General features: G+C 40.1%; 1 protein-coding gene across 1 annotated transcript; it reads right to left on the reverse strand.

Moving 5' to 3' along the window:
• Nucleotides 1–333: 333 nt before the first annotated feature.
• CUNH5orf63 (chromosome unknown C5orf63 homolog) lies at nt 334–16,393 on the reverse strand. The gene is made up of 6 exons (XM_028777228.1): nt 16,367–16,393; nt 15,993–16,084; nt 14,391–14,495; nt 7,441–7,558; nt 3,781–3,837; nt 334–3,160 (listed from the first exon to the last, which is right to left on the reverse strand). Exons 3-6 carry the CDS (start codon nt 14,447–14,449, stop codon nt 2,981–2,983), a joined length of 414 nt encoding a protein of 137 aa, XP_028633061.1. The 5' UTR covers nt 14,450–14,495; nt 15,993–16,084; nt 16,367–16,393; the 3' UTR covers nt 334–2,980.
• Between the last annotated feature and the right edge of the window lie 281 nt (nt 16,394–16,674).

The following is a 16,674-nucleotide window of genomic DNA, read 5'->3' on the forward strand; positions in this document are numbered from 1 at the left end:
GATTTTTAAAAAACCTACTTTTAATAAGGGGACTTAAATGCTTTAAACTTTCTTTTATCCCATCACCCACTAGAGGTAGTGAAAAGGAAAGGTTAACAGGGCAAAGGAGGATGTGGACTTGTTTAGAAATAGTTCTTTAGAGAGAATCCAATGTGCGTTGTCAGGATATCAGCCGTTCAGTTTACACAAATCAGCAGCTCTAGCTTGATCCACTTGCAAACACCATTCATGAATCAGCAACGGCAGTTCAATCCAGAGGAAACCACAAGGCTCTGCCAATCAGCCCTAGTCTGTGGCAGTGACAAGAAGCAGACAGAAAACCAGCAACAGAAGTTCTTTGGTGGCATTTTTTTCTAAGAAGTCATGATAAACAATGAATAGCAAAGAGTGGCAAGGTGGATCAATGCCATACAGCAGCAGCCATTGTCTGGTGGGTTATACTTATACCCTTTTAAACAGCATGTGTTTTGTCAAGTGTCCACTCCAGCAAAACGTCATATGCCCCTTTCCAGGCTGCTTCCAGAAAAACTTGTCTGTTCTCAGCAAAACTTCCTCTCACGTGTCTGCTTCAGCAAAAATATTCTCTCATAAGTCAGTTTCCAGAAAAAACATCACATGATACAACTGAATCTTCAAAGAAACTAGAAATTTCCACTTCAGTCTGAACACCTTGTAAGTACATTGTGGACTTATCTTTATTTTTGACAAAGGGTTTTATTATGTAGCTCTGGCAGTCCTGGAGCTCACTATGTAGAGGCTGGCCTTAAACTCAGAGAGATCGGATCTGTCTGATTTTGCTTCCTGAGTGCTGGAAGTAAAGGTGTTTACCACTGTACCCAGCCATATTGTAAAAGTTTAGTTTGAAAAGAGTCTACCATTTTTGTTTATATTTTGCTTATATATTTGTTTGTATTTTGTTAGATTTGAAAAAAATATCAGAATGGATTCATTTAAAAACAAAACTGTCTTTTTTCCCCTTAAATCAGCTCCCTATGAAGTTCTGTGAACTGTTTGGGTATCATGAGCCACCAGATCTATAAGGCTCAGTGTGAGTTAGTCTTAGAATTATAGAACATTATAGCTCAATATAAGCAATTATAAAACAAATATAATCAATATAAAGCAAATATGCAGCACTATTTTACCTTTAGTCCCTGCACTTCTTAGGCACTATGACAACATGGTAATACTAAGCATAATATTTCTTCAGAGGAGCCAAATTCCAGCCTTTAGGGCCAACCCTAGTATTTGAAGGTCTGGCTTGGAGGACTTGGACTCTCTGCTCAGACTCACTAAGTTGACGTTGAGGATCTAGGGCAACAGTTCTCTCCCAGGGCTAGGGATTCTTTGAAATCATTGATTATTGGCAGAACTTACCTCCTTGAAGTTATGACTAACGTCTCCATGTTCCTGTTGGCTATTGTCTCAAGAACTATTTACTTCCTAGAGACTTCCCCCAGTTTCTTGCTATGTGGCCCCAAACAGGCAGTTCACAAGAGAGGGATATTTTCTTCCTTTCCAGGGTAGCTAGGAATGACCTCTTTGGCTTCTGTGGAGCTTTTCAGTGGCCTACTTAATTAGGGCAGGGATACCCAAGATAGTTCCCTCCCTTTGCCAAATAGTATAACATAGCTACACCAAAGTCATTTCCACTCACCCTCATAGGGGACCGAATTATACAAGGATGAGGATACTGGCATCATTTTAGAAGTCTGTCTACCACAGGGTTCAACAAGTGTATGAATGTTTTGCTTACATGCATGGATATGCACCATGTATGTGCCTACTGGATCTCCTGGAGCTGGGGTTATTTTGTGAGCCAACATGTGGGTACTGGGAATGAGCCTGGGTGCTCTGTTAAAGCATTGAGTGCACTTAACCACTGAGCTATCTCTCTGGCCACTATAGGCTTTTTTTTTTAATAGTGACTTTGGAGGGCTTACTTTGTGCTGAACCCACAAGTAGCTGGAGTTGCTGTATTTGAATCACTATGTAAGTCCAGAGAACATTAGAAATGTGAAGATTCTGGCCCAGTGGCTGAGTGGCTGGGTGACCATGGATTAAGTCCCTCAAACTCCCTGAGCGTTAGATTCTTTCTCACGTATAATGTAAGGACAATGTCTACGGTTAGCAGGCTCCATTATTCTATAATTCTAAGACTAAGTCACACTGAGCCCTTACAGACCTCGTGGCTCATAACATCCAAACAGTTCACAGAACGTCATAGGAAGTGATTTAAGGAAAAAAGACAGTTTTGTTTTTAAGTGAATCCATTCTAATGTTTGCCATATCTGACAAAATAGAAATCAGAGTACAAAACCACATTTAATATTTTATATAAAATGATACTTAATGCTTAGATATGTTCAGCTATGATTAAAATAAAATTTTCTAAGATACACAAATCTGACAAAGTTACTATCTTACAATGAGTTGAATTAACTTAATTGACAATAACTTACTGCAGTCCTCAACATTACAAACCAATCCCATGATGACATGTACAGCTGAGTCTGCTATACACAGTCTGCAGCTTTAAGTGTCTTTTGTCTTCCTGAAGTGAAGTCTTTTTGGTTAGGACAATTATTCTATTCTACTCAACAAAAGTGAACGCTAATTTTAAACAGGTATTATTAAATTTCACTGAAATAGGCTGCATACGGATGTGTTCGTTAAAACATCCCTTTCTCAACTGTGCATAGTTATTAACAATTCACATTCCACTTTAATGAGTGTACAAGCATTTACTCCGCTAAAGTTAGGTTCCCCGGTTGCTTGGATGCAGGACTGCAGAGCCTGCTCCCTGTCAGGGCACTGTCCAGTACATGAGAAGTATATCCACACTCACAAAAGGAAATAAGCTCAACAAATAGACCTCGTTGTTCCTATGGCTCCGCCCACTATACACTGTATTTTTCTTAGTTCACAAGATGCCTATAAGTAAACTTCTCATCTGGGTACTTGCATCAATCAGAAGACATCAGTTTGACTCCAGCACCTGCTGCTCAAGTTTCAAAAGCTGTTTTTCAAGCTTTGAGGTATTTACTCGATGCATCATCAGAAACTGGCCATTCAAATGGAAGACAGGGATGTCAAATTTATACCTTTCATACCAAGTTGAATTTTCTGGAAGTGTGATGTCCACCTCCTGTAAAATAAACTAAAACATGGATAGGTTAAAGCACTCCACTTTATGAAACATGGAGCAATGCACCAACTGCAGTGATATGCCAGCTCAGACTTTGTAAGCCTTACAGGTTTTCTCCTGCTTGTTGTAACCCACAGAAATCCAATGGCCTAAATTTACAAAGCCCAACTAGTTTCATTACACTGTATTCTACATTCTGATTGCCATACTTTTCAGTTACACTTGCTCCATCCAGCAGCAGGGCTCTGCTCTGTTCCCAATGAAATAAAACGTGTCCCATCTGGGAAGCTGCCTAGAAATCAGGAAGTGTAAGAATAGCCAAGCTACTATGGTTTGCTAAAGGAAAACACATCATGGATGTTAGAGAATAAGATAAAAGCAGTGGGACCAAAGTTTAAAGTAAGCACGCACACCCTACCCAATAGTTAACTCTGAATCACAGCAAGGATCAGTGATAGAAAAAAGTCTAGCACTATTCAGGTAATGAGTTCCATCGAAATTAGTACTGAGGTCTCTGAGGAACAGAAATAAACTCTAAATGAAAATCATTTAATCTTTTCCTAAAGAAAAGATCCAGGTAGACACTTTACACAGTAAACTATATCCACCCCACCTGTATATATGACAGTTACCCTGTCTTTGTAAGGCTGGAGTACTTCTTTAGCTTCATCACACAGTGGGCATGGGTCCTACAGGAGGAACAAAAGATGTTAAACCCAAAGGCAGATGGTATATGGTATAACATATGGAAGGTATATGGTATAACATCCATCTCCCCCATGCTAAAGGAAAAAACTAAGCACACATCAGAAGCATGTTACACTTACCTTTAAAGAACAGTTTTCTATTAGATTAATTACATTGCTTTATTTCCAAAGCAAATTATAACCACAGAATCTCATAAGTAGCTACTATTCCATGATAGTTGGCTCTCTGCATTTGGTTGTTGTTTACTGTTTTATATATGTATGTGTACTACTGGCATGTGTTTATGTGTGCATATTACACATTTCTTATTTTTTATGGACCTATCTACCTAGCTAAGGGGTCTGCCTTTTCCTAAGTAAGGAGCACCTTGGTGGCCTCATACAACTGACCTAAATGGTTTAAGTTTTTCTGACTGGAGAGTACTGAACTTCATTAGCCTGTTTTTCCTACTCAGTCCAGAGGAATAATTCTATCACAGGACAGTGAAATAGTGACTGTTCTACCCTTAAAAAGAGATAGGGAAATTTTTTTTCTTCAATTCAGATAAGTGACTGTAGCATTCCAGTGTTTTTTTCTGCGTTAGTATTACAGGTATCCACAGTGGACTCATGTTCTACCTGAAGCATAGGCCTCTCTGCTGTTTGTACTCGTCAACTGTCTTGTGGGAAAGGTGTGGAGAACAGAGACTGGCAGTTATTAAAGGTCTCTTAGTCACTGTGCTTAAGAGTTTAGCCATAGGTTCTCTTCTGTGAGCTGAAAAGAGACTCAGCATTGCTGCTGCTTGGGTAAAACTGCTTTTTAATACATTAGAAAGAGATAAACTATCATGTAAAAGACAGGCCTTTTCTTCAGCTTAACTCAGGGCATGTTTTGAAATAAGGATTTGGATATTTCTAGATCATTTTGGCCATATTCAGCTCATAAATTGCTATTAGCATTAGCAATAAACAGACTGTGGTTAGTTTGTTACTGCAGGGGAATCATGCTAAAATTTTCTGAGAATGTCAAAAGGTCAACATAAGAACTTAAAAGAAAAACCAAACAAGACTGTACTAAGTGAAGATGTACCAAATGCCCTTCTTTATAGTTTGCTTTTATAGTAGAGACTTGAAAAGAGTGTTTTGATCTTAAAAATCAGGCTTGTGGGAGTTTGTACAAATTAATAATGCAAATATGTCAGTGTGTATCTCTGAAGAGGCTCATCACACTTTGGAAAGGATAAGTAAGGCCACCGTCAGGATGGCCTTTCTGAGGATTCTCCGTGGCACTCATTATTCATTTTGTTCTTGAACTGTGCACTAACACAATCCTTCCTTTCTTGTAACAAGAATGCTACAGTTTTGTTCCATACGAACTACTCTTGACATGTGGCTAATTCCATCTGTAAGCAAGAGGGGTGGAGCACTCGACACAGTTGCAAATCATCAGGGCATCCTATCTCTTTTGCCTATTATTGACTCAAGGGTGGGCCAATCAAGAAGAGCCAATGTGAAGATGAATTTAATCCAGAAGATAAAAAGCTGAAGCTACTAATAACCCCATTTCCTGAATCAAGCACTCTCTGGAACCAGAAACCAAAACTATCCAGAAAACCTCTTGTTTTAAACTCAATCTGGAAAGTGCACTCGACTACTTGTCATAGGAAAAGGACAAACTCTTGACAGTTCTACTTTTTTATTGGATGCCTATTGCTTATATCTTACTATATACTTTTCAGGGCTCAATATACATATTAAGAATGAACAGGAGATTGGGTTGGGTTTTCATTTGCTTGACTATTTTTTGGAAATGCTCTTTGCTATTTCACCTGTTCTTGAAACCAAAAAGTGGATGGCAATCACAGGCCAAGTAAGTACAGCTAACTTCATAGGGCTATTGCCTCAGATAATGGGGTATTTTTTGGTTCTATAATTTCTAACAGTATAGTATATATTGATGATATAAAAAGCAACTTAGATGAAATATTCTCAACAAGAAGTTCATTTTTTAAAAATTAGTTTAACTGCACTTGGGAGAGGGCTTCCAATAAGGTCTTGCTATGTACTAGACTGGTATTGAACATGCTACAATCCTCCTGCCTCACTCTGACTCTCAAGTGCTGGAGAACACAGGTGTAGATCATCACATCTGGCAGATTTTGTTATCAGCTGGCAAGATTTAAATTATGAAATGGCTAAAATCTGAAAAATTATCAAAAAAGATCTTTTGTTTGAATTTACGTGTTTAAAAAAGTAACTTCTGATGTCTTTATGTTTCTTTTTGATTATAAATTCCACCAAGTGATGTCAATTAGCAAAACCAGACATTACTGATGTATGTACTCCAAATGTACAGGGTGAAAAGCTCTTAAACACTTTAAACCAAGGCTGGGAAGAGATGATTCAGTGGTTAAAGCACTTGCAGTGCAAGCTTGGGGACTGGGGTTCAGATCCTTGGAGTCCTTGTAAATGCTTGGTGGCCATGGTGGCTTGTGAGAAGTCCAGTACTTGTAAGGTAGTCAATTGAGAGAGCCTGCTTCAAGGAATAAGGTGGAGAATGACTGCGGGAAGACTCCTGGTAACAACCTCAGACCTCCATACACACACATGCACACACGAGTACACACACACACACACACACACACACACAGTTAAACTACCTCTGTAGCTTAACAGTTGTGTCAGGGATAAGAAAACAAATACACTCAGTCTTCATTATTCATTCTTATTTGTGAATCTGCCTGTGTAATGAAGTTTGCAACCCCTCAAATAATACTGGAAGCACTTTTACAGTCAGATATGAACACACTTATGCAAAAAGCTATAAAAAGTTTGAGTTGCCAGTTGACCTTACATTTCTAAAGTAAGGTCCAATGAGGAAATGCTTTGCCCTTGTTTTAGCTCCCATTTTGTAAACATAAGTTAGTATTCTCATAAATACTCCCATGGGTGCTGTTGTATTGGTAGTGACAATTTTTTTTTTTTTGCTGTTGTGTTTTTTGTTGACAACTTAAAAAAAATAGCCTAAGCATGGTGCTAAAAGAAACCTGTGATGTGCCTCATGGAGATAACTCAACTGTCAGACAAGCTTCATTTAGGCATGTGTTGTGGTGTTGTTGGCCATGAGCAAAATGTTAATGACTAAACAGTACAGATTGAATGAGACATCTTTAAACAGAATCTCACATAAACTAAAGTTATGCATTTAGTTGGTTCACAAAAATACTGTGCCCAAGGGCTCACGGGAACCCAACCCAGTACTTTCCTAGGTTTAATATTTGCTCATTCAATGTTTATGGTATGTTTTAGGACATAATCACCACAAATAACAAGAACTGACTTATTTCTAAATAGCACAATTTTAATCATCCTAACTCTAATCTATAGTTCTTTTTTAAATGTAGGGGTAAAATGACCACTATATGTATTAGAGTGCCCTCAATAACTGAGAAGCAATGAAATGTCTCAGGAAGAAAAACTAAAGACCAGGTCTGACCACTGCTTTTCTTTACAGATTTGACCCATTCTCAGGGATATACATAACCTTTTCACCCAACAATGATAATACTTTATTTTTAAGTTGTAGTTTGTTTTTCTATTCAGTACCTTTGTGAATAAGGTCAGCACAGGCAGAGCTGTGTTAGAAGCAGAGAGATTTCTCAAGAGTCGAAAGGAGGATTTGGCAATCTGCAGGCTATTTCCTTGAAACCAGAGCATTTTAATTCTGCCAAAAGAAAAATAAGCCAATAAAGTTAATGCACCATTGACTCTGCTCTTTAGAATACAAGCAGTAACTTGCAAGCTTATAATTGAATCTGAAAGTTTCAGAATTGTATCTTGGAGTACAGGAGTGTCAGAGAGGCCCAGATGTTTGGCAAGTATCCATAATAAATTCACTGTACTCCAGGAAAAACAGTATTTAGAATTAAAAACCAAAAAAAACCAACAACAATAAAAAAACAAACTCTATTAGTTTTGTACCTAATCACTTGGTTTCTAGAAGCTAACTTCATGAGTTTGTTAATTTGAATATGAAATTAACTTTCAGCTGCAGATGTTGTTAGCATCCTGATAACTCCTTATAAGTGGAGGTGTCTTGAGACGGCTTTTAGTCCAAGGACAGTTGGTTCACTCTTACTGGCAAGCACCCAGCACCATCCGCCCCTTCCATGGTAAAGCAGTAGTAAGCCAACAGCACACCTGAAAGAGCAATCCACCTCCAAGGAGATCTCTGTCCTACACTGAAAGAGCCGGAGAAGCACAGAGCTTCAGGAAGAGAAACTAAGAGCGAATCAGTCTGAGTTAACTTGTGAGGAAAAAAGTCTGTTCAACCCCTTAAGAAGCGTTTTAAAAGGAGAGTGCCATGATTTTCAAAAGCTTCAAACACAAATACACTGGTGTTTTTATTGGAGAGACTCCAGAGGAACAGTTTAAGAGCAGCATGTCAAACACTGGACTTTGATGCTCCCTCATTCTGCTACTTTGCTTGACTAAGATACCCTATGATTCCTAGTTATTCCACTGAGCCTTCTGCTTTGTAGCTAAATCTATAAATGTTACAATGTTGACTTCTAAAACACACATGTATAGTTACCTGTCCCACTTACCACTATTTCCAATATGAACTTTCCTGGGATCATACGTCTTAATTTCACTTTTCCTCTCCAACTGTATTTGCCAGATTTTCCTTCCCTCTGTTGACAAGCAGCAGTAACCCCCAGAGCCCTTTCCCACCAGCAGCCCTGCATTTGCTCTCTTCCTCCACAGGGAGCTTACATAGTTTCTCCTTATTTTTGCCCTAGTACTCAAATCCCCTCTTTGGAGAGTCTTCTGACCCCTTACCAATGCTTGCCAGTCGGTAATTCCCCATCCTCACATTCACAATATTTTTGTGAATCAACCTAATGTGTAATTATTATACGTATTTCCATTTTAGGATGTCCCTTACTACTTACAATTTATGTCCCTTCTACTACAGTAGAGCTCTATAAGAACAGGCATTGTTCACACCAGTATTCCTCAGCACACACAGTCAATGTGCACACAATAGGTACTTAAATATTTTCTTGAGGGCTGAAATACTAGAGTGAGCCTTTCCCTCCTACTGTAATCTCTCCTCTGCTCAATTACTCAGTGTGGACAGCAGTCATTCTTTAGGCTTCCCTCCAAACTAAAGGTTACTGCTCTTCAGGGTGCCTATTGACTCTGGACTGAAACGCTGCAGTTGGTACTGCCACCACTTCAAATCTCCTGTGCCCTACTTCACAGAGCAGAGGATGACTTTATTCCGTGCTACTCTTTCCTGGCTACTAGGCCTCTAAGTGTAAATTAGCCTTAAACTTACTTCAGACCAAACGATAAGACTTTAGAAAAAAACTACCAACCCATATCAAGGTACGATAAAGACCACAGGACAAAAAGCTCAGCCACTGATCCATGAAAGCAATGATCTTTCCTTTACTCATAAGCCTCTACCCTTCCACTTCTACCCAGATTTCCCTGGTAACTATCTGACCTGCAGGAATCTGCTACTTAGAATTACTTTGGAAAGTGAATTAAGCAATGCCACAATATTCTATGGAGACTCTCAACTAAGTGTTAGGTCTTAGCATCCACATTTTCTGTGAATTCAACAGCATCAACAACTCCAGAAGGTGAATGTAGTTGAAGACACAGCTTTGATTACTCAGGGCAGAAATGAAGGGGGCAACTGAATGTTAAAGGTGGGTATTTATCTATCTGCCCCACATTTCTAAGCATGGGCAATGGGTAGACAGACATTTCCAAATCACTGGATTTGGAAGGACTCTATGGTGCCAATGGCACTCTCTTGTAAAATAAGGTGTTGATAAAGAAATTGTACTATATATGGAGGAGGTGTAAATGAAAAAAAATTAGCTTTATAAATGGTAGCGATATAGTCCTTGGAAATGAGAAGGATGGCCTTCTGTGGCAGTGTACCAACACTATAACCAGGATTGGGAACTACAGCTACTTCTTTTTGGTTGGAGGGAAAGAAGATTTATTGATGTTTGGCTGGAAAAGAAAGGAAAACTTATTACTAGCTGACTTGAGACTGAGGTGTTAAGGCTTTAAAAAAAATTCACATCCACAATGGAAAACAGCTTCAGTATTTCCAACATGACAAAACACAGCATGTGGTCTTGGCTGCAGCCAAGACAAATAAAGCCTGTCATAGTAAACAGAGCTGCCATGCATTCCAGATTGGGTGGAATATTTGTTCAATAACCAGAGAGCTAGGCAGGGTCTTCAGTGATGTTGCAGCCACTCAGCTTACAACTACTGCTGTTCTCTCTTCTCTACTGCTGCTTTCTCATGCAATTTTAATTGCTTAAACCTGGCATGTTTATTTCCTGTGCAAGGCATCAATGCTATGTAGTTTTACAACTTGCATATTTTTAATGGCCTATGGTATATGCATTTTTACTAAATTGTTCAATTAACTTATTTCTTTCATAGTATATTATAAATTTATATTAGAGTTGATATAAAGAAAAAGCTCTTTATTCTTTACCTAGACAGATATTAAAGCTAAAATTTCTTAATTCTTGAAGTTCACTTATGGCTGTAAAGATTAAATGAAAAAAAAAAAAGATATACACTGATGGGAACACTTTTAAGCTCTTCTGAGATTATTTTACTAACTCTGTAAACCCCAATGCCATTGCTGTCAAAGTCACATTCACCAAATTATGCCTTCTTGGAGTAAAATCTTTATGTGGGCTACTCTATCACTGTGACATTTTCATTAGTTCAATTATCTTTGAACCATATCTTAGTACTATAAAAAAAAATCCTGAAAAGTGGTCTGGTTCTATTAGCTCCCAATTGTGAGTTGTTACATTTCCTCCCAATTCTCTGTACTGGAACTGAACTCAGGGACTCACAAATACTGAGCAAAAGCTTAAGAGATTCACTAAATAGTCGAGACTGGCCTTGAACCCACTCTGTAGTGCAGGTTGGCCTTGAACCTGTAGTCCTCCTGCCCTGGCCTTCTGAGTAGCTGAGATTAAGAACTTGTATGACTACGTCTTACTGATAACATTGTTTTAAAATTATGTCACTTTAGTCATGAAATAAGTTTTCCTATTATACAGACAGACACAGTTTTATCCTTTGTATTTTGTTATAAATCTGTGTGACAGGAACACAAAGAACTGCCTTCATAATATCAAAGAAGCACAATTGGGTCACCTTTGTCACAGACTGGAAGAAAGTAGGAAAAGCATAAAACTGGATTTAGAATGTGCTTAAAGAAAATTCTGATGCCTAACAATAAAGACGGTGACTCCTGCTGTTTCAAGTCCAGTGCTACTCAGAGGCTCAGATCCCCTAAAAGAGAAGGGAAACTGGCCTTCCAACACACTGGCCTTCCAACACACTGAGGCAGACTTCATTGGTCTTTATGGCAGAATCAAATACAACATGGGGGGAGGACTGATTGGAACAATTCAGCCTTCCTTGAAGCAAGATAGAGAAGATAACTTAACTTTATAGCATTTCCCCAAGAAGCACTGAAGGGCACACCATGAAAGCAACTGATTATAGTACAGGAAGATGTTATGGTTGTTTGAGCCTTTATTAAGGATTATTCATTTCAGCATGACGAGCTGCCCAGGCTATGGCTGCACATCACTTATGTAGGGCTCCTGGATCTTTCAAACACTGTATGCATCTGATTAGGAGGGAAACAACATTGTTCTCGCTTGAGTAGAGAAACTGACCTTCACTGACCAGAATTTTATTCATACAAAGAGTCCTTTGGCACACCAAAGCTCTAAGCTCACATAATCATTCATCAGCAAGCTGCAGTGTTAGTTCATGTGCAAAATCAAGAAGTCTATATAAGCCCAGGTACCGCCTTGGTTATTAACAGATAATGCTGGAGCTTCTGCACAAGACTATAATGTAAATTTAATGCTGAGCTGACATTAACCAAATACTATTATCATCGCTCTTGCTGAACCTATGTTCTATAAAGAGAGCTAGCTCAAGGCTTCTGTGTAGTCATTTGTGCCATGTGAGACGTTAAATGTTCCACTTCAGACGCATTACCATCTAGGTATAGCAGTTCTATTTTTATCCAAATGAAAAGAAACACACACCCCTCTTTTGGGAACAAGCCCCATATTTTAGGATACTGAAAGTTATGTCATCAGGTAAGGTTGCTGAGGTGAAGATTCTGGTCACCGGGTTCTACCTAACCTACAGAAAGAGGGACACATGATGCCCCCAGCACTCATCTTTGAGTTTGCAACCAGCTGTATTTGAACCTTAGTCCCTTCTGAATAAACTGGAATGTAACTTGAGATCTATGACAGGGCACTTGTGCAGTTGGAAGTGATGAGGAAAGGCACCACTGTATGGACAGAGATAAAACATAAACTTCCCAGTAAACAGATACTCTGAGGTGTCAATTCCAAGGGGTACAGGAAGGCAAGGCCTCAATTTACTAATGTGGGTGGAATCTCAGGCGCTGTTCCAGGGCTTCAGCCCCACAGTTATGGTACCTGGCCTGGGTGACTAAGAAGGTGGTATCAAATCAGACAGGATATTACAGCATGGATCCTGATGTCCACTTGTGGGCTACTGTATACGACACGCTGCCCAGCTTCACCCTGACTATGCAGTTTCCCATGAGCTTGGGGAATTTGTCTTTGACACGGTTGTGCTACATGAACAACATACATTCACTCAAGGCTTCCTTGGCTCCTCTCAGATCATGGAATAGAGATTGGATATCTTTGTTTCAAGTCCTTTGGTGCCACATTCAATTGCATTTACACAATATCAGTCTGCAAGAACATTTTGAAAATGTTCTTTGGCTGCTTGAAGTTCAGGACTTGTCGATACAGTTAAGATCACAATTTTATTAAAGTAATAATTTACATACCTAACATGTAATACATGAACATCCCTTCTAATTCTCAGTAAAATTAGACCATTACATTTTCCTTCATCTATCCTGGTGATTAGCTTATTTCTCTCCAAATAAAGCTTACATCAACTTCGTACACTAAATACTAGCAATAAGAATTCTAGATGAAGTCAATGGATTCAGAAGGGTGGTTCTTTTTTTTTTTGGATATTTTATTTATTTACATTTCAAATGTTATCCCTTTTCCCAGTTTCCCTTCTGCAAGCCCCTATCCCCTCCCACTCTCCTTGCTTCTCCGAGGGTGCTCCCCCACTCACCCACCCACTCCCACCTCACCACTCTGGCATTCCCCTATATTGGGGCATTGAGCCTTCACAGGACCAAGGCAGAAGGTTCTTAACTGAGATGAAAGTTATATCATACTTTTAGCACACTAATGACCATTTGAGCAATTTAGTTGGGAATAGTAACATGACAGGTCCTTGAGACAGGATCTTGAGATAGGATCAAACCAAGATGCTGGTGACCTGGGTAAGTTAGTAATTTGGCATACCTTCATAGTTTATTCTTCAAATATCTGCTGAATGGATACTTGGATGAAGGGTTGGGTACAGTAAGTCTGGAAGGAGTGAAGATACAGAGAGCTGTTGGGCCTATCAGCCTGTGTATCCAACTCAACAAATGCTCTACAGTTTCCTAGGTGGATCTGCTCAGGTGTCAGCTTGGTGACAATCTGTGGATTTTCAATCATACCCTTCCCAGGTTCAAGCTGTTAGTGAACACATTATTTCTGACTGTACTTAGTCACTCCCTGGAAGGTGATTCTTGCTTTTCTTCTTTTCTCTCTACTGCTTCCCCAGATGTTTTCATGTTCTCTACAGTTGTAGATGTCCCCCTGAGGGACACTGCCTTTTCATGCCAGTCCATGGCATGAACTCAGTGTGTGTAGTGAGTCATGTACTAGAAACATAAAAGTGGTTATGACACTGTCCCTGCCCTTAAGAAACTCGGGGCAGAGGGAAGATTCACAACACAACTGCACAGTAAGGGAGACTAACAAAGTAAAATAGCCATTACTAGTTACTAGTGATGTTTAGTGTTGGATGCATTGAGCATGTTCAAGTGTTGGAAGCTCCACCCCCAATATGGCAATGGTGAGGTAGCATTAAGAAGCAGAGCCTAGAAGACATCTGATGGTGGAAAACTATGGCAAATAAGAGGGAAGGGGAGTTAATGTTGCTTCCTTCTGAACATGTAAGATCCCTTTGAGTTTCCTAGTGTGATGGGCCGTAGCCAGGGTGCCCTTGCCAAGACTTTAGCATCCGTGTATTTACATTTTGTAGCCTCTAGAATCACGAACTGAAGACTGATACTTTCTAGATACAGCAGATGTTTTAAATTTTGCTTACCTCTCTAGGAAGTTAGCTCTTGAATAAAAACTAAAATAAAAAGAATATAGTCTTTGTGCTTCCTAATCCCAGTGCCTACCAGCACAGGAACGGGTTTAGAGAGATGCAATCATACATCTATGTGAATTAGCCACAGCTTTTCATTTTACTTGTTTTCCCCTGAAACCCAACCCTAGAACTTGCTAGATATTCAAAGGGAAGAATTATAGACTCTCACTCAGTCCTGTTACTTGTAGAGCCACACATACCTGATCCAGAGGGTATCCCCCCCACTTCGAAACAATTGCAAACAGGAATTAAATCTCATCCAGGAGCTATTCCGGCTGGCTTGTGGCTTCTTCTGATGTATATCCCTTGGATAAAGTGCAAAAAACTAGATTTATAATAAGGAACAAAACCCCTCACTAGTTCACACCAGATCACCTCACTGTCTTACTGCATTTGAAATCTCAACTATGAGCACTAGTAACTAAATATATTGGCCAGCTAGAATAGATACAAGATACGAAAACTTTAATTAAAACAAACTTATTCTTAAAGGATCTCTCCACAGTGCCTCTGGGTACAGTGTTCCTGTGAGTACAATACAGTCAGTCAACTGGAACAAAATAGAAACACAGCTCAATAAATTCTCCAAGTTAGAAAAATATTCATTCCTATTACTCATCTGTCAATAGTCTGTCTAAATAAAAAAAAGAACTACATAGCTGCATATTCCTCCAGCAAGAGAGACAAAAACTATTGATCCTTTTCTGGCAGGTAGCTTCAAGTGGACCAGAGCAAACAAAGGATATTTTGGGGCCTGTTTAAAGTAGCCCATAGATTTTAATTTCACAACTGGGCCTTTCTGGTCCCAGGCAATTCCTCAGTACAGCAGGACCCAGGATTAGGTTTCAACATCTCACATAGAACCATGATTAGTTCTGCCTTATCCCAGAGAAACAATAACTCAGCATTTTCCAGGGCAGACTTGTTTCCATGTCTCTGCTGCTGGTGGTTGTTTGTTGAAACAAGGTCTTACTGTGTCTTGAGGGCTGGTCCAGACTTGAGATCTGTCAGCCTAAAGCACAGTGTTGAGACTAGAGGCAAGTACCACCACAGTGCTGTTTCTCTTGCATTTTATTCTCTCCTCTTTACCTATTATACACCTCATGCATATGCTTCTAAATATTGGTAGGGAGCATCCTGTACATTTTTGTAAGTTGTCCCACAAAATAAATGAGATGCCCATGGCCTCTAAGAGCCATCTCAACTTATTCAATGTCCAACCAAGACACTGGAGGGAGTGACTAGTTAACCAATGTGTAGTTACAGTTGCTCATCTTTGGTTGAGAAATGTACTACTAGTATTGGGAAATAACAGTCTAAACACCATCGCTGTGCTTAAGGAACCAAGAATCTTTGGGTCACACTAGACCACACAGTAGGTTTTTGTTTTGTGGGTTTTTTTTTTTTTTAAAGAGCACTAAAATAGTTTTACATAAACATGATTAGTAAGAATAAGAATAAAGACAGGCAAAAACCCATTTAAAGAGAGCCTTAGAAACAATTGGCCACAAATTCACATTAGTGGCAACTCAGAGGCTTTTCTATCTTTGGTCTTACTAAAAATTGTATTAGTTGGTGTTTGTCAGAGGTGAGTGACATGGCTAAGTGCTTGTTGGGAACTGTGAAGTCTGATTTATTCTTTTATTGTCCACAGGCCCAAAGGGCTGCTTCTACCCAATAAAGCAAAGATGGGGTCCAGACAGCCGGGTCCAGAGGGGTTCAGCACTCGCAATGTTCCCTCCTGCACTTTTCAACCTTTTCACCCCAATTAAAGGTCAACATGGCTGCTCAAAACCACTTACTTAAAAAGGCAGTCAACTCAGCAGGCTGTCAAGTGTGATATTGCCACTTCATAGAATTCAATTAAACCTGGGACCAGGGCATCTGTGAATCACTGGAAGAAGCATGAGTTAAGACATTTTCTGCTTTCTTCGAAAAGCTGTATTTTTCCCTTCCGTCATTTATTCAGTTCCCAGAGCGCCATCACGGGCGCGCGTTTACAATCTCCCCCCAGTGGCTCAGGGATTTATAGCTCCCGGCTTAATTAAATCCCCACTAACTGCACTGGAAGTCCGCAGCGCGCCGCACTGCGGAGGGCTCGCGGCCTTTTCCCGCGGCCGCGAGCTAACACCGGGAAACCTGGAGCGCTCACCGCAGCGCCGGCGCCACTACCCACCTCAGCCTCAGGCCGCCCGGATGCCGCTTCCTCCCGCCGCACTTCCGCTGCGCGCCGCACTTCCGGCCCGCGGGCGCCGCCCTGCCGCCTGGGCTCCTTCCTCCCCAGGTCCTTCTCTCCTCCCTGGGCTGGTGCCTCCTGAATCATAGTACATGAAGAGAAGGCCCAGCTAAAATGGATTGAAAAGAAAGCAAACAGGAAGAGACGAAAGGAAGGGAGGAAGAGAAGACATAGAGAAGAGGCTCTGCGTGTTTAGGAAACAGCCTGGGGGTTGGGAGGCAGCGTTTTGAAACTGGCCATTTTAACCA

The sequence above is a fragment of the Grammomys surdaster genome, unplaced genomic scaffold (assembly GCF_004785775.1).
Source record: "Grammomys surdaster isolate TR1022 unplaced genomic scaffold, NIH_TR_1.0 278, whole genome shotgun sequence".
Taxonomy (NCBI): Eukaryota; Metazoa; Chordata; class Mammalia; order Rodentia; family Muridae; genus Grammomys; species Grammomys surdaster.

Coding starts and splice junctions, on each gene's coding strand:
- CUNH5orf63 (XM_028777228.1), bottom strand. CDS start 14,449: ATGAGATTTAATTCCTGTTTGCAATTGTTTCGAAGTGGGGGGGATACC. Junction 7,559..14,390: donor GGGGATACCCTCTGGATCAG/GTATGTGTGGCT, acceptor TTCTTTTGGCAG/AATTAAAATGCTCTGGTTTC. Junction 3,838..7,440: donor TGCTGACCTTATTCACAAAG/GTACTGAATAGA, acceptor TTCCTCCTGTAG/GACCCATGCCCACTGTGTGA.